Consider the following 23907-nt stretch of genomic DNA (forward strand, 5'->3'; position numbering starts at 1 on the left):
ACACAAAAGTAATCTTACACAAGTTTTTTCCCCTACCTTGCCTTGCAAGGCCACTCATCCTAATGCTTCTGCTGATGTCCCAGCCACCACATGCTCCCACAGAACAAAATCTTTCCTGTCAGGCCTGATTCCATAAGGGTTCATTCCACTGGATGTGTACTTACTCCATTAAAAAAGCTGTTTTCTGCAAACTAGGAACACTGCAGCATTATGTCATACTCTGGCCACTAAGACACAGAGTGATGCCTGCACACTATGCCCACACACACTGGCTCTAATGATGCTGAGGGGGAAGCAGCCCGAATTCCTGCTGGGATAGCAGGGAAAACCACAGGCCAGGGCCTTTCTGGGGACAGGGGAAGGTGTCCGCAGGTGTGCACCGGACACGGGCACGTCTGTGCTCTAAATGCAAACACGGCCACGCCCGGCCCCTCGCACACCGCCCGCCCCACGCTCGGCGGGCCGTCAGTGCGGCCAGCCCTGCGGGTCCCTGGGGCTGGGGACCTCGCGGACCCCCCGAGCCCCGCACCGCCCCCAGACCCAAGCGGGTATTTACCTGCCGCCCGGGGCCGCGCTCTGCCCGTGCTCCCAGGAGGGGCTCCCGGCCCGCCGCCCAGCCGAGCCGCCGGCGCGCAGGCCCGGCCCGACCCGGCCCCTCCTCGCCGCCGCGCTGCTGCCGGGCGGCGGGGCCGCGTCCTGCCGCAAAGCCCTCCCGGCCGCCGCGGGAAACGGCTCCGCAGCACCAAGGTTCCTGCCGCCGCCGCCCGGCCCAGCCCCGGTGCTGGGGGAAGCCGGGCAGAGCTGCCCGGGCGGCGGCGGGGAACCTCGGCCCCGCGCCCGCTGGGCGGACACCGCCGGTCCCGGCGACCTGCCAGCCTTCCGTGCGCCCTTCGGAAGGGGTAACGGGAAAAGCCACGGGCTTCCCAGACAAACTCCGGAGTAACACTGCTCCTTGCCAGGTGCTCGGCTGCTGAGATGCTCAGGGAGCTGCTACGTGAGCTCTAAAGAACTGGAAAAGGCAAAGTGCTACACGGATTTTTAGGAATCCCCAGTGCAAGCACAGTGACCTGTGCACAAGGCAGTGAGGCACAGCACTGTAAATTCACACTGCCACGGGGCAGCAAAAAGTGCTCTGGTGCAACATGTTACCAAAGAAAACAAGTTCCAAGGCAATTACAAATCTCTTATTCCACTGGTATCTAACATGGCAACCCACCCACAAAATACACATCCCACAGAAATAAACTTCTGTAAGAAATATCCATGGGTGGGCTGGATATTGTACCTGGATTTTGATGTCTGGTGTACAGAGACCAGCTCTGAGTGGCAGGGTGCAAACACTGAAAACCAGGAGTGCAGGCTATTCTACTGACTGTGCATCCCTAGGGAGCCAGGGGTGCTGTGTCAAGCAGCAGAGACCACTTTTGTGCCAACATGAAACTGCAGGAGTAAGTGGCACTGAACTGTGCCATGAAGAGGTTTGACATCCAGAACAAAAGGCAGGTATGAGGTTAGCTTCCATAAGCTTCTTCTCTTCCTCATGGGCCAACCATTTAGTACACACCATAAAATGTGACTGACTCCACAAAGTTGTGTTCATATGGGTTCTCTCATTCCAATGACAGCAAGGATGAACGGGAGCCTTTGACACAAAAAATACCATTTATCTGACAGAAATGTAATTAATCTTGGCCTTTACAAGTAATGTCTTACTAGAGCACCATGCATTTGAAGTCCTGCTTCTCAAGATGAATGACTTCTTCACTGGGTAACAGTCAAAGATTGGTCTTTTCATTCTAATTCAACTGTATGCACAGTGATCCCTCAGCAGACAAGGCAGTAACATCACCTGCTCTGTTATTTATCACCTTGCAGCCTTTTCTCCAATGTTACCAAGACATTTATCTCTTGGGCTGATCAGGAGAGAGTATCCTTAGTCTCCAGGATCTGCCTGTGCTTCATGACCTTGCCTCTCAGCCAACTATGAACTGGGAGCTGCCCTTCCTGGTGTGGGAGGCACAAGATGTCAGTTCTTTCTTAGTGGTTCTGAAATCCAGCGAGTGACCAGTGAAAGCTGGAGGTCTGAACATATCCTGTGTGTACTGCAAAATCATCTTCTAAATACCAGGTCATTGTACCATGTACTCCAGAGGTTGGCTCCAGCTGATAAGAATCCAAACGCCTTTCTCAAATTGGGGAACTGTCAAGAACCCTTGGGCACACCCTTTACTGTCATAATGTGGAAGGTGCAATGCCCACTTACTGAGGCCACTGACAGACTCACCAGCTCACACCAGTAGAGCAAGAGACCCTCAGTCTTTCCCTGCTGCCTCTGAAGAGGCCTTTTTTTCACACATTTTAATTACTGACTCCCTACACAGAAGCTATTATCTCACAGGAAGGCCGTTAACAGGCATGTTCAGCACAAGATGAAACCTTTCCGATAATTATTCCTTGAGTTCATGTTTGTGAAAATAAATACCATCAGATGATTAAATTAAACACTGCAGCCAGCCCAACTATACACTATTTTCACTTCTCATGAAGGGGAGATCAAAGACAAAGACTCAGGTAGAGTTGTTCCAACTCCTCCAAGTTTGGTTAACAGCTGCCTATTGAACACACTAATTAGCTTCCTGCTTAGGGTGCGCAGCACAAAATTAACTGCCCCAAAACTGGATGGTATAGCCATTTCTAAGCTCTGTGAGAGAGAGCTGTGCCTGGAAAACATGAAGACAGGCCAGAAGAGGCACTACCTTCATCCTGTGGGGCTCCTGCCTCCCAACTCTCCCTCCCCTTTCTTTTTTGGGAGCAGATGTGCCCATCTCAACCCCCACCTCTGTGGCAAGGGGCAGCCCTGTTCTCACAAGCCCCTGGCTCAGGCACTACTTCCTGAGGCAGAAGGCTTCCCAGATGGAGTGCTGACCAGCACTTCCCCGCTCTGCTATCCCGAGCCGTGGAGGGCAAGAGAGGGCAGCAAAGCCCTAGGCAGTGTAACCCTGTCCCCCTGCCAGCCTCTGCTCTCCTCACAAGCACAGTCCCGCACAGCACCCCACAGCCCCCTCCCCACCCCGTGCACCCCCACACAGCACCCCCCGCACAGCCAGAGCTCTGCTATTCTTCTGCTAATGGGATTGGCACCGCTCAAAGCCGTCTGCCAGGGCATTGTCTGCAACCGCAGCAAGAGAAACATTATTCAAAGGCCATTCAGGCCCCAAAAGGAGCGGCAGAGCAGAGTAATTATCGGAGACTCTCCATTAACGAGGGCATCTTTGCTCTTTGTCTGTGTTGGTTTAATAAGGGCCGCTAATGGGGCCGGGGGAGGGGCACGCTAATGCTTCTAAACAAACCTCCTCCCTCCCCCGCCCGGTGAGGAGAGCCGCGGTGATGGGCGCTGACAGGCGAGCTGGGGTTACCGTATTGCGGAGTGACCTTCGGGAAAACCGAGTGTGAACCCAGTCGCCTCCAGCCCCATCCCACCCGCCGCTGGGAGCATCTTTTGGGATGGAGCTGTTCTCTTTTTAGCCTCCCCATATGGCTTGGTGCTTGCCAGGCCATTATATACCCCCCGCCCAGCCACTCTGATGTCACCTTGTGACCCTTCATGGCTGGACACGATGGCACTGAGTGGCAGTAATGAGGGACGACAGTGCAGATTAAGTTCTCGAAGCAAAATCTGGGGCTGCTGTCCCCTCCTTAACCAGCAGCTGTGCCCGGGAGATGCTGCTGGGAAGGCAGGACAGGAGCAGCCTCACCTCCCCTCCCCACACCCCCAGGAGGCAGAGCAGGCTGGGAGCAGGCATGGGCCAGCAGCTCCTACCTTCTGTCTGTGGGCATCTTCCTGGTGATGGAGAGATGGGCTGAGCTGAAAGCTAGGATCAACATCCTGAGATCCTCCAGAGCCATTTAGGAGCATGCTGCTCAAATTCTGATAGATCCCAGACTCTCTCCATCTTCAAATGCCAGCTGCAAAGGGACAAGTTCTGGGGCAGCCTGAAGTATCACAGGATCAGGGGCACACTGGTGTCTTAAACAGTGAAATGTGGACAAGAGGTCACAGGTGGTCTCTGCAAAAGACAGCATCCTAATAGTGAACTGTGATGATACACACCTGTATGAGTAATGAATAATACAGCCTTCCTTTTTCAACCCCAGCACACAAGTGTTCTGGATACAAGGCTGAGAAACGTTAGATTCATTTTCAGCCCATGAGCAAACTAAAGAACAATAAAAGGAAACAATTACCCTAAGACTCTGCAGGTGTTTTACAGTGCTCATGTACCTGGGCACGTGTCAGCAGTCTCAGAAACTCTCAGGTACCCGTTGAGAGCCACCCCACATCAGTGCTGCCCCTTTTGTCACAAGAAACCATGTTATTCAGCTGAGGTATGGAATGACCAATTTCTCTGTACAGGCACCCACCCAACCCTCTCCACTTGGGAAAACGTCATGGTGCTAAAGGTTTATCACAAGTAGAGGACATACAGAACTCCTCACTGCTTAAAGCACAAGACTTTGATTAAAAGAAACTCCACACACAACTGATCCCAGCTTTGTTTCCTGAGGGCTTGGCAGTTTTGAGATTTTAATGATTTTACCCTTCTGCTTTCAACATTTCACCAGTAACTGCATCTCTTGTAATAAAAGAAATTTTTCATAGGTCCTCCTTTGATTCACCTCTAGAGGATGAAAACATCTCAGAACAACCTTGCAAGCCAAAGACAGCGATCACCCTTTACACATTGAGAGCTAAGGCACAGGGAAATTAAATAACAATACCTGAGGTCATTCTTGCCATGGCAGAGCTGGTAAGTGGATATAGCTCTTTTTCTTCAGAGTCTTACTGCAGTCTTCTGAGATGAGTGGTGTTCCTTCTTCCTCTTTTGAAATGTCTGGAGGACCACACTCCTGAAACAGAAAATCAGTCTCATTTGCAGCATGGATACTGATACATAAAGCAGCAGGTTACTAGGAGCACATGACCTGGCCTCTGATTGGTGCCAATTTTGGATTGTGCCCTGAATTGTGTTTGAGCTCATTAATGTAGATTTAAGACACCTTCCCAATTGACCCCGTGTCTTGAAATGGAGAGGAAAAATGAACAAGTGTCAGAAGGAGTAAAAGAGGCCTTTCCAGAACATCAGCTGCATGTTTGCTAACTTTTGCAAGCAGAAGACATACCGAAATATGTGACAGGAAGCAGCTATTAATCTCTGCAAGCACATCCTGGTTTAGTTCAGTGTAACTTCCCTGCTTTGTGTCTGCATCCTTTCAGGTCTTCTTGCTCTACAAAACAAGTCTTGCTTTGTAAGCTTAGCAAAACCCTTTCCCTCTCCAATGCCCTTGGCTGGCACTTGTCATACCTGCTCTCTGCTCTTTGTTCCTGCTGGCCATCCTCCTGGCAGAGAAGAGAGGTACAGGGGAGAACCACCACCTGAGCAACCCAAGTGGCCAAGAGCCCACAAGAACTGGGGTCAGCAGCAGTTATGCACAGGCAATACAGATACAGTTTATAGGAGCTTCTTGCTGGGCAACCAACAGTGTAGGAAGACAACATAAAAGCTGGATTGAGACTACTGAACAGCAATGACTTCCATCTCCAATTGCCCTGGAAAGGTTTGGATAGAGACCTGACATTGAACCCAACTAGAAGAAGTCTGTGATGCCAGAGCTTTCACAGATGTAATCTGCTGGCTGCAATTTAAAAAAACATCTCTATTAACCGGCTCTTGCTAGTTCTTGCTGCTAGGAACTTGCTCTTGTTTTCTCCTCAGATGTTTCAGCCAGACCTTTGGTGTCTGCCTCTGTACAGCTCTACAGCAACTGTTCAGTTTAACATTGATTTAATTAGCAAGTAGCATAGTGGAGAAAGATGCAAGATTGTGTTTCTGTTGCATCCTGACATCCCTGGCTGATGCTGTAGTCATACAGGTGCTGCTGTAGTTAGAAACAAGTTACAGCAGCCCCAAGGCTCTCTTCCTCTATGAGAAGCAAGGGTATAAACCTGACCTGCAGGCATATCTTTCCCACAGCTTGCAACTCCTATGCAAATACTGTCCTGAGAGCTAAAATACTCATTACTCCATGTGTCCCCCTTCATAGTCATGTTCACAGAACATCCAGCAACACCATCAGCCATTCTGTAAACCCCAAAAAGCATATGCTAGAATAATCTCAGCTCTTCTCATTTCAACTTCTATTGGTAGGACACAAATAAAAAGAACGGGAAAAATAGGCTGACAGAATTGACAGGGAATCCAGCTAGATAAAAACTGCCACTGGCCTTCATAGAGATGAATCATCTGGGTGAGAAAGGAACAGGACTGCCCTGGCCAGAAGATTCTTTACAGTGTCATCTATAAGAAGTAAAGTAACAGCACCATTTGGTAAGCACTACATCCTTTTAGGGTAATGCCCACATGATCTAGCTTAATGCAACTGTGTTATCAGACACTGAGGAGAAAAACTTCAGCCCTCTGCACCCAGCGATGTCCTAATATCTTCTCTTTCACAAACCAGACTGAGTTATTAGTCATGGTAATCATCAGCACCTCCTGTTGGGGAAACTTAGGCAGGTATCTATGAAGCCAGTGTGCTCCAATGCTTTCCCATCCTCAGCACTTTGCAAGAGCCCACTTGTGCAGCTTCCTCAACAGTGTCTGTTCCAGCAGGAGACCATGTTCCTGGCTGTGATATTCCACTGAAATCCCCTCCTGCATGTGAGTGATCATTCTGTGTCATGTAACATGGTGTGTGTGGCCCTTCCTATCCAATGCACTGTACTTTACTCACCGTGGCCATCATGGTTAAGAGGCAGCCAAAACCCCAGTTAAACTGATACTGGCCCCAGAGCCCCTCAGACCTTGCTGCAGTGGAAGAAAAAAATCCTGACACTGAACACTTCTCACCCCTGAGCTGGAAAGGGTCAAAAAGCCTCATATCTCCATCCAGCGGTACCGAACTTGCTCACCTGACACGAAACACTTCACACTTAAAGTACACCAAGTTAGAGGAAGGAGCTTGCAGCTGCAAGAGGCTATCCAAAGCCTATATTTATGCCAGAGCAGCACTGCCCTCCCCCGGGCATGCCTGCCCCTGCACGCACAGACCCGGATCCCAAAACCCGGTAGAGCTGTCAATTTTGCCTTGCCTCAGGCACTGAAGGAGTACGATTGTCCACTTTCTGTTGCCCTGACACTTTCAGCAACCTAATCACAGTGACAGCTGAGCTACTTCTAAAGGAATAAAGATTTGTTGAAACAGAATTAAACAGGATACAGGTAGTACTTGCTGGGATTAGAAATCCACATGTAGATAACCCTGGGTGATTAAATGGATGTAGCATAAATTAAATTGCTCTGGTTATGCAAAGGTATCTTAACAAAAACATATACGATAGCTCATTTAAAGTGTGGCTGCTTTTACAGCATACAAAGAGCCCAGCTCCTGGTGGCTAACCTGCCCTCAATCACCCTGTTATGATGACAGATTGCTAGTGCAGAACTACAGGGAGATGGCAAAAAAGTTAGCTAGCAATGTTTCAGGATTGCTTTTAAGTCTCCTTAAATCCTGAGTGATTTGGAAAACTCCCCTTGGAATACTTCTTTGTGCATGTATATCGACAGTACATTTGCATCCCTCTGTTCACACCTGCATGCACTCTTCTCTGATCATCTGAATCCTCACAGACAGCAACACTCTTGTTATGCTGCTTCCTTCTCACTTTCAGGGTACAAATCCTGCTAGCTTCCTTTCCCACTCTCTGTAAACACCTCTGGCCAGCGGGAAACAGCCTTTTTCACACCCTACTGCCGACTGCTGAGCTGCTTCTGGTCCACCAGGCTGGCTTAGCCTTCAGTATCTCAGAGAAGACTGTAACTAGTCCATGATGTTTTTGCCCTTCACTGCCTCAAAATCACTGAGCAGCTGTTTGCTGGGTGGTATCTCATGGGAACAAGCACCAAGGTGTCTGCTGTAAGCCATCTGCCCCAGGATGCTGGCCCCTCTCCAGCTCCATGAGTGCCACACACTGGGGCAGATCTGGGGAGAAGGCAAGCACAGAGAGCCTTCAGAATTATAGAACCATAGAAACATTTGAGTCATTAAAGACCCTTAAATCATCTAGTCCAAGCATTAACCTAGCATTGCAAAGTCCACTACTAAATGAGTCCCTAAGCACCACATCTACAAGTATTTTTAATACTTCCATGGATGGTGACCCCACCACTGCCCTGGGCAGCCTGTGCCAGGGCCTGACAACCCTTTCGGTAAAGAAACTGTTCCTAAAATCCAGTCTAAACCTCCTCTGACAAGCGTCTGGGGCAATTTCTTCTTGATTTATCACCTGTTTACTTGAATCAACATCTACCTGGCTACAACCTACTTTTAGGTAGTTGTAGAGAGCTCAGAGGTTGTATCCCTTCAGCCTCCTTTTCTTGTGGCTGTTCCCTCTGCTGCTCTGAACCACAAGTCTAGAAGCAAGTCTTTCAGTAAGAAGGGACTGACAAGTCTGCATTTGTGCCCAAAGGAACAAGCTGAGCACAGAAGTGCAGCAGCGTAACAGGACATCTCAAGAACACTGACATGGTGCACTCCTGTCAGTGTATGAGTGGTGCCTGACAGATGCTGCTATGGCAGTTACAGCCAGCAAGCTGCACCACCAAGAGTGCTCCGAATCTCAGAGACTCAGAGACCTCCTGTGTATTACCAGAATACAAAGGGACTTCTTTCTGCAGAGGAAGTTGTGAAGATAAACCCCAACATGACAGAAAGGTGCTCAGATACAGCAGAAATTGCAGTTACAGCATTGCATTATCTGAGTGTCTCTGGAAGCCATGTGCCATTTCCTAAGCAGATAAATTCATCCCTTCTAGCTTTGCCAGTGATGGAAAAAGTGCATTATAGTTATCAATGTCACTTTACTTCCCATCTGTGTTTCCTCAAGAATTGTCTGAGATAACCATGTTTCACTCTGACTACTCAAGCCATGAGCTCCCTCTAGTATCAAAACCGATTAATGCAGTTGGTGCCATTCTAAAGGAACAGAGAGCTAAGACTTTAAAGAAAAAATCAGCTAGGTGAGGGGTTTGACAGACAGGACACCATTACTGTGTTTACACACCAACAGGCACACACAGTAACCCACTGAGCTTTAGTGACATTCTTCTGAAATACTTCTGTTTTCCTGTGCCCCATAGGCATGTGCTTACACTTTTTAAGCCACCCTGTCAGGAAGACAAGTGCCCAGTATGCAGAGGGAGCTATTTTGTGAAGAGGGCCATATCCCCAGGGGAAAGAGGGCTGAGGGGTGCTGGGGACCACAGAGCCAGCTGAATATATACATACTCGTACTGTCTGCAGAAAAAATAGTGAAAAGTGTGTCTAAAAACCCACATAAACAAATGGTAGGCAAATGATGTGCTACTAGTGCATACTTTCAATGCTGTTTTCTTGTTGCTTCACTGGCATTAATGAGAGGAAACAATGCTGAGATAGCTATCTGAATACTGATTTAATGTTTTAAAATGAGTTGGAGTTTATTGTACTGGTAGTTGACAAGCATTGTGAATTAAAAGACTGCAATCTTCAAGTGCTGTTCTCATCAGTTGTAATGAGCTTTTTGATCTTACATGGTAGAATTATGGGTGCCTGGGACTTCGAAAATTAAGCAGAAGCTGTTGCACAGAGCAGAATTTTGTACATGCGTGTGAAAGCTTGAGTTAAGAAGGTACTTTCTATATAAGCTTAAACGATGGAGCTAATAGGTATAAATTAACCATGAAAATAAGATTGGGACTCATATAGCAAGATGTTGTGCATAGCAAAGAAAAGCTCCCAAGATGGGGAGGGGAGGATCAGCTTAATTCAGAAAGATGTTAAAATAAAAGTCAAACTTCAGATCAGATCATATTCACTGAATTACTACATTGCTGAAAACTAAGCTATACTTTGCTAATCTGCATTCTGAATAAAAATGTGGTTAATGTTCATATATACAGCATTCACTGTACCTCCCAAACAATTCTGTGTGTATTTTCTGTTGAGATTTTTTTTTATTTAATAGCTTATAACATGCAAGACACTGAAAAAAATTGAAAATACTTTCTTTCAATCAGCAGACCACAAACCAGGCAAAAACAGAACGTTTATCTTCATCTCCCAACACTGCATCACAGGTGCCATTAAGTAATCTGACCAGTGCTCAATAAACTCACAATTTACTTGATAGTAGTCACACAATTATCTCAATCAACATCAGGCTGTGCTGCAGCTGGACTAGATGATCACTGCAGGCCCCTTCCCACTGAACTGCTCTATTCCCTTCTGTTCTAGTATGTTGGGGTTTAAGATTTACTAGGCATAAAAACACAGGGTATCATAAATAACAAATGCAGCGGATTATCAGACATGACAAAATATGAACATCCTGGAATTGCTTTTTCCTCTACCTGCTGTTGGTTATTAATTAACACTGCTTAGAAGCTTTCCCTCAGAGGTTGCTTCCTCATACAATTTTGCACAGACATTTAGGAACTGGAAGGATCTTCACTTTTCCAGGTGGAATTACTTCCATCTAAAGCACTTGCCTTTGAAGAGTAAACGGCAGAATGAAAACAGAGAATGACTAGGCCAGAAAGGTGCACCACGTCCCAAACAGAACTATCCTCCTGCCACAATATACACATGGTAATTTTGTGTGAAACAAAAACTTTGCTTCATTCACATAGCTTGGTCCTGCTCCTATGATCTTTAAGACCTTCATGTGTTGAGTTTCAGGATAGTTTAAAAAATAAGAGAGCAAGATGCTGAAAGTGTCTAGTAAGCCCAGTGAATACACCTGGTGAATTAAACAGTTGTCTGACTGGCTGGAGTATGGATACTTTGGATGCATCCGTTGTACTTAGGGAAGATCACATCAAATTACCTGTGAATTACTCCACATTACACCACTATTTCTCATGTCTCGGTTCAACTTCTATACAGACAATTTACTTTAAGGTTGCTTCACTTACACATCACCACCACTTATCAGCAAAAAGACTGCACTGCACAGGCTGAGAAAAATCCTAGTAAATTTCCAGGACCTCTATAAAGCAGAGCGCTACCCAAATAAACAAACACTACTCAAGTAAGTTACTTCTGAAACAATGTTACAGCTGGTTAAAGAATGAACGCAACTATTTATATACTTTTGTCTCTATATAAAAACATATATAGTTTTGTGTATATAAAACTGTTACGTATACGAATATGAAACGATTTGGGTCATATTTGCAGACCACTGGGAGAAACTGTGCCATTTGAATGTACAGTTTGGAAGCCCGAATACCACATGCAAAATACTATGATTCCTAGTCCTCCATTTTAAGATTAAATTAGTCAAGAATAAAAGTGAGACTGCTTCACAGAGCAAACAACTCGTATTTCCTCTACCACAGGTTGCCCACACACCTGCCCATATTTTTACTAACCAATTGGTGTGAACTTTTATCATGTTTAGTATTTGCAAAGTATTAATTTCCTTAGTTCTGACCAAACAGGTGTCTCTATGGCTGTGCTGTAACACAACCTGAGGGGCTTTGGCCTTTTTGTTCTGAAAAATAAACCTGTTCCCTCTCGGTGGTGAAGTTCTGCTAACGGGGTACACAGAAAGCAGCCTGGCAACTCTGTTAAGAACCCTGTTCTGTAAGTTTAACTTCTCCTAAGGTTGTTTAAACCAAGCTGGTGGTGATGTTACCCCACCCACAGGCAACATTTCCTGATGGGGCTGCCAGCCTCACCCATGGCATGCCAGGTGCCTTTCTGACAGGAAAAAAACCCCAACCAACACGCCAAAAAAAACCACAAAACCCCCCCCCAAAACACCTAAATAACAACAAAACCACATAACACCAAACCAAACAGAAAAAGCCCAAAACCAAAATACCACAACCCAACCAAAAAACCTCCAAAACATGTGAAGTTATATAACATGTGTCCTGTTATTCTCAAGGCACTAGGTGTTACAACAAATACCAAAAATGCTGGTTTTAGATTTAAAAACTTTTAACATAGAGATGGTCACTCAACTCTTCTGTGAGACATTTTTTTTTACTGTCACCTCCCATTTCTCTTATCTCTAAAAATAAACCTTTGAAACAAACGCCACAGTTATCGTTATACTTTTTTAAAAAAACAATTATTTTTAAAATTACCTACATCACTCCTACTTTATATGAACAACGTTTAGGTCTAACTCCATCTATACATTTAAAACTAAATTGCCATCTAAATCACTAAAATAATGCCTAAGAGGTTTTAAAATAGAGTCTTAAAAACTCGCTGAGGGTGCATATGGTAACGGAATGGAAACAAGTTAAAAATAGGAAGGAGGTTACAAGTGCAAATTTGTCCACAAAGGGTATGAAACTGCCGTTAATACCTTCCCAACATGGGCAAGCCGAACAGATACATGGACAAATCAAGCTCTATACCTGAACAAGGAAACGAAATGGAGTCATTCGGTGTTCAGGACATAGCTGCGTGACCAATTCTGAAGGACGCAACACGGCTGAAGAGTCCTCCCCTCTCCCCACAAAAATACCAATTTCGAAGAAACAGCAAAGAAATCAATTCGTTTTTCCGTTGGTTAACAGAAGGTAAGGTAGGGAGGTCCCACAGAAGGCAAACATACCAAGCGACCGGGCAGTCCCAGCGCTACAAACGCCTCTCCCTCAGCACTCCGGCTGCCTCAAAATGGCGGCCGTACCTCACAGGAGCTGCGGCGCGAGCCGTGTGCAGCGCGGCACGCGGGGCGCAGAGGCGGGAAGGGGGGAGGCGGGACCCGTGCTGAACAGGCAGGGCCTGCAGCCAATGGGATGGCTCGGAACGGGGCAGCCTCGGGACGGCGACCAATGGGTGGCGGCGGTGGTTCAGCGGGCAGCGAGCGATAAAGGTCCCGGCAGAGCCCCCTCACCTCCCCGCCCTGTGCCGGGCAGCCCCCGCTCCGCTACCGGGGCCGCAGCTTCATCGCCAAGGAGGGTCACCAGCGTGAGTGAGCTGGGGAGGTGGGGTTTTATTACGAGTTAATTAACTAGCAGCTGGGGGTGTGAAAGCGTGTTGCTGGTTGAGCTGATTGCGGTGGCAGTGGGTGTGCCCAGAGACTGCTCTGCTGTGTCTGTAGGCGTGTGTTGAATTTCATTTCTCCCGTCTAATGTTGGGAAGGGGTATTTTAATGTTTAAAATAACGATATTGCATGTTAGCTTGGGGAAAGCAGGTGCCCGAAGTGCGTTCCTGCAGTCCGGGTGCAGTGGTTTCCCCTGGGGCCCCTCTGCCCCTCAGGTGCTGGTTGTTGTCCCAGGGCTTGGGGCAGAAAATGACTTAAATATGATAATAACGTAATTTGTGTACCTGTCTGAATTAATCTTTTAGTCCCGCAGCCACCTGCTGTCTGCTCTGCTCGTTTTCGTGATGGCACAACAGCTTCACATGAGGAACAGAGGTAATAAAGCTGTAGGTGGAAGGTGAAGCAGCTGAAACACAAGTGCCACCTTCCCATAGCAGAGGTCTGAGGCTGAATGTCTGAAATATATAACAAAAATCAGTATTTTGTGAGCAGAAAAAACACAGGGCTATTTTTAGCTAAGTGTTGAAGCAGTACAGGAACTTATAACTGCAGCACATGGGCAATAAAAGAGACTTTTTCCATTGATTGACAAAGGTGTCAAGGCTTTGTTGTTCAGTAACTGTGTATATACTTGATTGCTGACAAATACAATGTGGGTGAGTATAGCTTATAAATACAGCTAACTCCTAATGCTTATAAATACACATAACTCCTAATGCTGACTTACGTGGGCTGGAATGTCTTGGCTGACTGAAAAAACAGACCAACTGGGGAGTAACCTGGGGAGTTCTGTGCAGAAACTGGAGTTCCCTTGGCAGTGCTTTATCTGTGCCTCAATTATGTCAGATCCATGTGCCCTTACTCCACATGGGGGTGGAAAAGATTTCTGGGAGATCTGAGACAGCTTGGTGTGCAGTCTTCTTGGGGCCAGAGTACTTAGGAAAATGGATCACATGTCAGGCAAGAGTTTTAGTAGTTCAGGCAGGTTACAAGATCAGCTTGCCTCCAGGTGGGGAAACAAGGCCATGTAGATTTTATGTTGGCTCAGTGGAGAACTTTGGCTAATAATCCTGCCAGCCTGGAAGAAGCTCAGAATGGCAAATGAGGTCTGCTACTGAGAAATTTTTTTGTAGGTCAATGAGTTGCCCACTTAAAAAAGCACAGTTCCTGGTAAGTCTTGCAAGAGCTGTTTGATAATAAACTCACTGGAAAGACCACAAGGCTTATGAGGCCGTGACTGGAAAATTGACATCTCTTGTCTTAAGGGTATTTTGTTTCTCAGTAGTTGCTGATGTGACAAAACTCTGCATAAGTATAAACACAGACCACATGTTCAGCAGTACTGAAAGAAACTGGTACTGCTTCAGCTACTGCAATATGCATTATTCTGAATTTCTGCTCAAGGACTGTTGGGAATTACGTAATTTATTTTTTTTTGTTTCTGCTGAGCAACATTAATTGAAACAAATTTATGGGTGAAGAGCATTAAGACTCAGAGTGATGAGCACAGTGGTGAAACTGTTGTTTTAATACTACTGCTGGTGTCAGATTTGAGTAAATGTATCAGAGTTATAATAAGTGACTTACAGAGTGTGTCAGGGTCTTGTAGCATCTCCATTTGCTCAAAGGTGTTAGTGGAGTAGTAGGAGTAGGTCAGAACCTCGTGTCCTCCAGCAATTGCTCCATGCCACACAGGCATACACTGGTGGTGTTAATCAGATCCCTTTGCCCATCCTTCTGCTTCTAGGAGGCTCCATGGGAGGCACAACTGGTCAGGGGAACTTGGTGTTGACAGCTGGAGATAGCAAAGGAAATGCTGTGAGTTATTGCACTTCATAATTGCCCCAATTATTCTGAGCACTTCTTCACAGCAGAATGGTCACCCTGTATTGTTCTTCCCAGAACTACAACACTTTTACTCTTTTTGTTCTCATGTTTTGGTATGTAAGAATATTTCTACCCTAATGGAAGCTTTTTTTCCTGGTAAGAATCACCTAAAATTTCTCTTCCACAGGCTTTGCACTCTGATTTGATTCGTGAGAAGCCAGAGAAATTGGAATATTCCTCTAAAAATGTTTTCTCTATTGGCTTTGACAAGAGCCTCTTTAGCTCACTGATACCGCCCATTCAGATGAGGCAGTGCCATTGTTGTGGTCTGGCTGGTGAGTGCCTGTGGTCTGTGCTGCATCAGAGGTGAGGGGGACCAGATCATAAAGTTAGCTTAGAAATGTCCTGAAATGGGTGGACATTTTTCTCTGTGCAAATACAGCAGGACATAGCTGGAGTTACAGAACCTGTAAACAGGAGAGAGCATTTCTTTATTGAAAAAAAAAAAAACAAACCCAACATGATAATACAGATACCTATTTCTGTGTCCTTAGGACTGTAGTGGAACCTGTAAAGCAGTTACTAAATAATACCTGGAGTCTGTATCTTAACAGCTATGGTCTCTTCTGATACAGGTGTTTCTCTCTGGCTTTTTTTCTTTTAAGGATCCCTCAGATGTTCACAGTGCAAGCAAGTACACTATTGCTCTACAAACTGTCAGAAGAAAGATTGGCCAGCACATAAGGCTGTGTGTCAGCCAGTGAACCAGAAGTAAGTTTGTTAAAAGCTCAGCCAAATTATTTTTGCAGAAAGACATCATTCCCAATGCAACTGAAATGACCATGAAAAGGAACTATCACAGTAAAATCTGTTGCTTATTCTTGGGCTAGTACTTCATTATCTTGTAATTGTCAGAAAAAACAGCTCATCTGCTTCAGAAGGGTGGACTTAAGGAAAAAGCATTATTTTTTCTTGCATGACAGGGAACTAAAAAATTTACCATTCTGCATGCTCTTGTGGGGAGAATAAGGGCTGACACAAACCACCCACTGTGAACACAGTCTTCTTCTTGGTTTGTTTGCAAGTAGGAGTTTTGCATGCTACTTGGGCTATCTTTGCTTCTTCAAAATTGACATGTTTTTCTTTGGTTACAGTGTCAGTAATAACAGTGGAGGGAAGTTACCTGCTAAAATGGAGAAGGGAGTTTATCTTAAGGTATGGAATATGATTTTCACTGTCTTGAGTCCCCCTGCTGTGAGCCAGCTGCAGTCTGCTTGCTGAGTTGTCCTGGAAAAGAGGTGTGAAAGGAAGAGGTGAATGAGACTGCAGCAGCTGTTTTTCGCTGCCTGTTCAGTGATACACCCAGGTTATTTGCCAGAGTAATACAGAGTCTTACTTATTACTGAAAGCCAACAAAAGCAACGTTTTGCATTTTTTTTTTTAATGATGAAAAGGTCTTTGTTTCTTACTACATGGAGCTACAACTGCTCTAGCTCAAACATGAACTTGTAGCTGTTTTCCATAGGGTGATGCAGCTCCTTTGGAGTGCCTCAAGACAGAAGAGCATGTCAGCAAAGTAATGCTTTCTGATCTGCAGACCCCTGGGATCAGAAAAGCTATGGAAGTACAGGTACTTGGATTGTGGAAGGATCCTGCAATGCTTTGTTAGGTTGCCTGTGAAGCTTGGGGAAGCAGGGATAGCTGGGTATCACCTCAGCTCTTTGTCTCATTTTGCTAAGATGTAAAAACCTTTTCTTTTTATAAAGATGAGTAAATGCAAGTAAATGAGTAAGTGAGGAGGATTATCTCAGTGAAGGTGAGCATTGCTGGTTTTGTTCTCTGCAGTTAATTACTGCTAGTTTCAAAGCAACAGAAAAAATCAAGTGTAGGTTGAAATGGATTTTTTGGGATGAATACTGGTCCTGACCAACATCCTGTCAGTTGTTCTTGCACAGCTATCACCTATGGTGGCTTTTCTCCTTAGGGTACAGTAACAGAGTTCAAGAGTCCAAGGGAATTTTACATCCAGATGAGTTCCCCAGCAGTTTTAGACCAGATCAGTAAACTTTCTGTGAAGCTGCAGGACTGCTATGCTAACACAGCTATTCAAGAGGAATACAGAGCTATCAAAGGGGAAGTCTGTGTCGTGAGGTCTTCTTTGTATCAGGTAACATCTGATTGTTCCTAAAAATTCTATGTTGAGCTCATGTTTTGCTTTTATGTCTCTGCCAGTGGAGGCTGCTAATCAGAGATCAGTTTATTGTGTTGGAATTGTGATGGTAAACTAACTTCCTAACATCTGGAACTCCATTTTAAGGTAAAGCAAAATATGTTGTGTCCTTACTTATAATTCATTCCTGCACAGACTTGGAACAGAGCACTGGTGAAAGATGTGGACACGTTGCAAAAGAAAGCACAAGTATTCTACCTAGATTATGGAAATGAAGAAAAAATTCCTCTCTCTTGGATGAAAGCTCTGCAGAGAGATGTCAAACTGTTGTTCCCTCCGGGTGTGAGTTCTGTTTTCCTAACATTAGCTGAGGTATTTTAAGTGAACAGCTCTGAAATGAGTGTGATCTGTGTCTCAGTGTGACTGCCACTGTAACACTGTTTTGCATTCAGTGGGAATGCTGCACAGGAACTGCTGTACTACACTAAGGTGGCACCTGAAATGTTCCTTAGCTGTTCCATAAGGTTTAGGAAGGCTGCCTGGCTTTTTCCTGTCCTAGTCCCAGAAATCTTGGGCTCTGATAAGCCCTGCAGGATGGTTAGGTATGCCTGCCTAGGGAGAGCAGGGGAAACAGCCTGCCTCTGTGTTCTCATGTGGTCTCTTGGACAGCATTAAATAGTGGGAGAGTTGGGGGAAATGTAGTTTACAACTTGAACCTCATTTCCCAATACTTAACTCTCTTGTGAAGAAAAAGTTGAACTGACAGGATCTCAAATTCCAACAGCAGCTTTAGCTTGTATATACAAAATGGTATTTTTGAGGGCCTTAATTCAGTCACTTTTTCTACAGGGCAAACAACCCCCTGTGCCCTCGTACTAATTGTAATTTTTTCCAGGTCATTAGGTGTTCCTTTGCTAATTACAATGCAAAAGAAAAAAGATGGAATGAACGCATGGCCAGCTTTTCCCAGCTGAAGGGAAGGCACTGCTCAGTCACTATTGTTGACATACTGCAAGAGGAAATTATGTTGAATTTTGCTGTGGATGTTGTTGTTCCAGATTTTGGTAAGTACTCAGTAGTGTGTGGGGGGGAAAAAACATTTAAGTCCTTCATGTTCACTTTCCCTCCCCCTATTCCTGCCTGTTACCTTTAAAAGGGATTTTTATTTTTTTCTTTTGCTCTTCTCCATCTGACCACTCTTTCTTTCAATCCACCCCTTACTTTTTAAATTTTCTTTTACTGCACCTTTCCATATGTCTTCTGAAAATGAAAGTAGTTGAGTTACTCAAACTACTTCTGGTGTATATTCTAAGCATACTAAGTGCTCAACAAATAAGTAGAATGTGCCTACCTTCTGACAGAGGTAGGGGTCCAGCTCAGGAGATGGTTCTGAAATACAACTAAATGATGACTACCTTACATGTTAAATTACTTTGTTTCCTACATGTGTATTGTAGGAGAATATCTCCCTAAAGTACCTGTGGAAATGAGGTCTGATTTCACTCCAGGAAGTAATGCCAAAAGAGCAGGCTCTCCAAAAGGTAAGCAGCCAAATCAAACTTAGTAAGAGATTAAAAAAAAACTTGGGGAATTTTAAGTCCTCCTGTGTTGCATGATATTCTGAAGGCAGTAAATACTCTTGCTGTTCACTGCTGTCCTCCCCTACTTGAAAACACTGGCTAGTGGGCCTTCCCTCAGCTCACTGGGGACAGTAGCACACTTGCTTTTTAATACACTAAAGTACCTGTTCAGTAATGGTTATGTGACCATTAATTTAATATGACAGGATCCTTCAAAGAATAAACTGCTTCAGTGTGTTTAAATTTTGTAGTTAAATTGAACATATTGTTTAAGTCTCTTAAGCCTGGCTGGTGAGGTTGCACCTTTCAGAATCATCCAGCTTTACATCACTAATTTTTTTTTTTTTTTGTACAGTGCCAGAAACCTATTCTAAGGGAAGGAAAGAAAAAATACCTGCAGATGAGGAATTCCTCCACTGTGCTAATTCAGTTATGGAGTGTATCTCAGTATCTGTTGGAGAATCATTTTCTGGTGTCATTTCCTACATTCAAAATCCAGAAAATTTCTTCTGCCAGCAGGTGGACAGTGCCCGTAAGTGACCTGCTGGGCAGGGGTGCCAGGTAGTTGGTGTGGGGTTTGTCTCTTCAGCTGAGGGTTGATGGAGGGAGGGAGGTGTTGCTGGTGACCTGAAATGTCTGTACCTCAGGAGCCATGGTGTGTCAGAGGATGGTTCTGGCAGTGTTTCCATTCCTCTTGGGAACCACCACTGTGATTCTGCATCCAGTACTCCTGATTGGCTTCAGGTTAAACATTGTGTTATGAGATGTTCTTCCAGGCTCTGAGCTTCAGATCCGTGTACTTGTGTAACAATTACAAGACAGTGTATGTTCCAAAACCTGTGTATTTTAACATCAGGTCAACTTGCTGAGCTTCAGATGTCTCTCAATGAACACTGTGCCAGATTGCCCAGTACCCCAGCTTTCCATCCTCCTGCTGGAAACGTGTGCTGTGCCCAGTTCACAGGTAAAGATGGAGTGAAAACAATGGCTCTTCATTTATGGTGCCCAAAGGAAAGCCCAATGAAAATCTGTACATTCCTTTCTAGAAGACAACATCTGGTATCGTGCTGCTGTCCTGGCTTGTCCCTCTGAGGATACAGTTTCTGTGGGCTATATAGATTATGGCAACTTGGAAGTTCTCCCTCTGTCTAGGCTTCGCCCCATGGCTCCAAGATTAGCATGCTTGCCAGCTCAAGCCATAAGATGCACCCTGGCAGGTAGGAAACACACTGACAGCCCTTTCAGGTTGGACCAGGGCAACACAAGTGGGTTTGGCAGCCACTGAGTGCTCTGCTAGGACTAAAAGGTCCCAAGCACTACATGGACCCAGGAGAGCAACCTGATGTTTCCAGGTTAGTCAGGGAATACTCCTGCGTAAAACAGATCTCTCTGGAAGGCAGATTCTGCCAATCTCACTATAAGGTTCTGACTATAACATGCTTTTTTAAAACAGAGTTGATGTTAAGAGGAAGAAGCTTATGGTAGCACATAACACTGGCTGAGAGTTGATGTTGTTCAGAACTATAGGTTGTACATGAGAGCTAAGGACTGACCTTTCTTAAAACATTCACACCCAGGAGGTACAAAGTCTGAATTTAGGTATCTCTTTGTCATAGACCAGTTGTACATGATCTGTCAGATTTTTACTAAATTCAAGTACTACAGAAGTTCAGAACCTAAATAGTTGTGGTTGGAATCTTGTTACAAGCATGAGGAGTTGGGGGTGAGTTGCTTGGCTTCTCTGCTGCTCAGTCAGTGGTTTTACACAGTCTTGTTGTACCTGCCCACATCTTGTTGAGACTGCACTGTCCTCAGAACCTTTCCATACTGTCTGACTTTCTAGGTGTGAAGCCACCACTGGGGGGCTGGACCTCAGAAGCCATTTCCATCATGAAACAGCTGGTGAATGACAAAGTCCTGACAATCAAAGTAGTGGGCAAAGAGAGTTATGGGTCTGTGGTGGAGCTGGTGGATTCATCACTTATCCCAGCAATAAACCTATCAGATCACCTGGTAGAGAAGGGCTGTGCAGCCAAGGAGCCAAGGGTAGCCCCAGCAGCAGCCAGGAGAAGGGATGTTCAGCCAGCAAAGGGTGAGTGTGAACACAGCCTGCTGATCTGGATGCAGCAGGTCAGTGCCATCAGTGAGGGTTTTAATTTGCCTCCTGGCAATATGACTTCCTAAAGCCATCTGCTGTCAGGCAGAATACTGGGCAGATGGAGCAGCATCTCAGCTCCACTCTTAGAGCTCAAAAGTTTGCAGTTTCAAGACTTTTCAGCTTTCATGTAAAAAGTGACCATTGAGATACTAATACCTGAAAAACTGGCTGTGAAGTGTCAAGCTGACCTGTAAAATTCTACAAGGTAAAAGTTACCAAACCTCTTGACAAAAAGCTTTGTCTAAAATGAGTGCTATTTGAATGTTTCACAACAGAGTTACAACTGAAACTTTTTTCCCCTTTTTACTTCCCAATTTATTACTTTTCTGAGGTGCCTTTTCTACCTTATCTGCCTATATATGCTAATAGTTGCTGAATGCACATGAAGCTAGAATTACCTTGGCTTAGATTTCTGGAAGGGAAGATAGGCAATTGTCAAATGCAGAACACTGTCAGAGTTGCTGCTGAGATGCAGTGCTTGGAGGAAGGTGGAACTCTTAATTTTCTTACTGTCCCCATCAGAGGCCTCCTTTGGGCACTGGAAACCAATGGAACTGGCTGTGGGTGAAACCCTCTATGCCCGTGTCACAGAAGTTGACAGCCCAGACTTGTTCTATGCAGTACCAGTTCCAAATAAAGGTAAGAAAGCATCCACTGTTCCTCACACCAGGCAGCAGTCACTGTGTGACCAGAAATGAATGCCTGCAGTCAGCTGACCCATGTGGAAATGTAGCTTGGACAGTGGGAAAAACACCAAAAAATGTCAAAGATGGGAGCAGGGGAGCTTAAAAGTATCTCTGCTTCTCTTTGAGCCCAGATGTGGTTAGATGTCAGGTGTGTTTTCCTGCAGATGAAGAGAAGCTGTGCAGGCAGCTGACTGAACTAGCAGACTACTGTAAATCTTGCAAGAGCCAGTCCTTCACACCCAGACAGGGTGAAGCCTGTTGTGCCAAGTTCTCAGGTGAGATAACTGTTGCTCCTTACATTTCCCTGACCAGTGTAAAATGCAGCTTTCCTTTCTAAAAGAAGCCACCCTCAAAGTTGGCATACAGTCTCTTAGTTCTGTTACAAAGGAAAGCCTGGCTGCACCTTTAGGGCCCAGGAGAGCAAGTAAGAAACAGGCTGTGCCCTGCAAAATACATGGAGATGTGAAAGGAAAGAAAGCTCATGACTTTATAAACCAAAATTTGTCTTCTCTGTCTAAGTTGAGCAAAACTCTGAAAGCAAGACTTAAATCTTGATGAATGCAGCAGTTAGAAACCATTCCCTTGCTCTGTGTGCTTACCTGTATTCAGCAATCCCTGGCAGACAGTACAGATTCTGGTTGCTGTGTTGGTAAGATGGTGCTTCAGGTGCCATTCCTCTTGTCCTCATCTTCCCAGGTGATGGCTGTTGGTACAGAGCTCTTGTTCTCAACACTACTCAGGCTACAGTGAGAGTGCTGTACACAGACTATGGGAACACAGAGACTTTACCACTCTCAAAGGTGCTGCCCATCCCTGATTCCCACTTAGAGCTGCCTTTTCGGACTATTATGTGTTCACTTGCAGGTAAATAAAAACCTCCACCCCCCTCAAAACCCCTTACTTTTTCTTAAATATTATAAATCTGTTACCTGTTCTGATGATCATTATTTAATGCTGATAAACCACATGATACGCCAAAATAGCAAACCAGTTAATAGTGAAAGCTGTCTCAGAAAGGATGTTTTTAGTCAATTACCTCTACAATCTACCTGTTTATGTATAGAAAATCCATAATCATCTTTCCAAATGCAGTGGTAACAGCCCATGTAAGATTCAAGTCACACAAAGGAATTCTTTCTATAGGAAACTTTTTTGCTTTTTTCAGGAATAAAGAAAGCTGAGTGGTCTCCATCACTTGTTGACAAGTTGAAAGAAATAGTATTGAATAAGCATGTCAGAATTACAGTGAAAGGAATAAATGAAAATGTTCACTTAGTGATGGTGGAGAAGCTCTCTGAAAGCAGCTGTCTGAATGTAGCAGACCAACTGCTCCTGGAAGGTTTGGTCAGACCCTGCACTGATGAAAAGTTACATGCAGAACAGGAAGGTATCTACATTCTCTTAATTACTCCAGATCAGTTAATTTGAAGAACTAAAAGCATATGGGGTGCCTAAGTGACTTTCCCTTCCAAAAGTTCAAGAATTCCACAAGTCATCTCTTCAATGAGGGAAGCTGTGTCCCATGTGTATTTTGATGATTTACTTTTCTTTTTTGTAGGCCATGGAGGAGAGACCAAATGCTGCTGTGCAGAACTAGAAACACGAGTAAGGTTCAGTCCAAGCAGTATTTACTGTGTCTTTACAGAACTGAAAAGAAACCTTGTGTGGGAAGCACACAGGAGTAGGGAGATAACAGCTAACCAGAACATAGAAGATGTGTAAAGTTAATATCCTGGCAATTCTTTTCATTAATTTCACACATGGTAATAGAGCACCCTGAAATGGAATCAGTCTGTCTATGGTACAGACTTGAGTCAGCCTGTGTTGTGCCCCACATACAGCTCTGGTTTTTTCCTGAAGCAAGAAGGCTCAGGAGTGTTACTGCTGCCTGTTTTGTAAAGGTGGTTGCTGTCACTGGGACAGGGGTCAGCTCTTCTGTTCAGTTCTGTGGTGGTGTTTTGCTGTGGGTACAGCTGCATGGGGAGGAAAATGCTGACAAGGTGTAGTTGAGGTAGCAGAGATTAATATTAGGAAATAAATGTTAATAACCAAATTCCTCAGTCCTAAGATCAATTTTGCTGGCTTTTTCCCCCTTCCTGATGATTTTCCAGCAGAAGGGAAATTATTGATATATATAGTGTATATATCAATATATAGTATTGAAATATATAGTGTATTATTGAACTGACCTGGGACTTGGCAAGTTTGTAGTGTTAGGACCTGCCCTCAACTGAAATCAGCAATTTAAAACAAAAACAATCTTACCTTTCTAATGCTTTGTTTATTCCACAGGTTAAAAAGCTTGAGCAGATGATGCTCTTGCTTTCAGACAAGTTTGGATTCCCTGAAATGAGAAACCTGTTGAACCACTGAGCCTCTG

General features: G+C 44.9%; 2 protein-coding genes across 2 annotated transcripts in view; one reads left to right on the forward strand and one right to left on the reverse strand.

Moving 5' to 3' along the window:
• PLEKHM3 (pleckstrin homology domain containing M3) overlaps positions 1-672 on the reverse strand; it is a 63831-nt gene extending 63159 nt beyond the window's left edge. Inside the window, exon 1 of the mRNA XM_030454419.1 lies at positions 557-672. The gene's annotated coding sequence lies outside the window, so the exon portion shown is untranslated. The remainder of the gene's footprint in view (positions 1-556) is intronic.
• A 12063-nt stretch (positions 673-12735) lies between these two features.
• On the forward strand, positions 12736-23906 carry LOC103530406 (tudor domain-containing protein 1-like). The gene is made up of 21 exons (XM_030454672.1): positions 12736-13029; positions 13412-13481; positions 14854-14924; positions 15121-15268; positions 15599-15704; positions 16088-16148; positions 16459-16563; positions 16918-17100; positions 17299-17445; positions 17999-18167; positions 18561-18644; positions 19039-19215; positions 19540-19647; positions 19730-19900; positions 20527-20775; positions 21364-21480; positions 21692-21802; positions 22224-22391; positions 22693-22914; positions 23086-23132; positions 23820-23906. Exons 1-21 carry the CDS (start codon positions 12736-12738, stop codon positions 23898-23900), a joined length of 2889 nt encoding a protein of 962 aa, XP_030310532.1. The 3' UTR covers positions 23901-23906.
• The last annotated feature ends 1 nt before the right edge of the window (position 23907 follows it).

This window comes from Calypte anna, chromosome 7, assembly GCF_003957555.1.
Source record: "Calypte anna isolate BGI_N300 chromosome 7, bCalAnn1_v1.p, whole genome shotgun sequence".
NCBI classification, from domain to species: domain Eukaryota; kingdom Metazoa; phylum Chordata; class Aves; order Apodiformes; family Trochilidae; genus Calypte; species Calypte anna.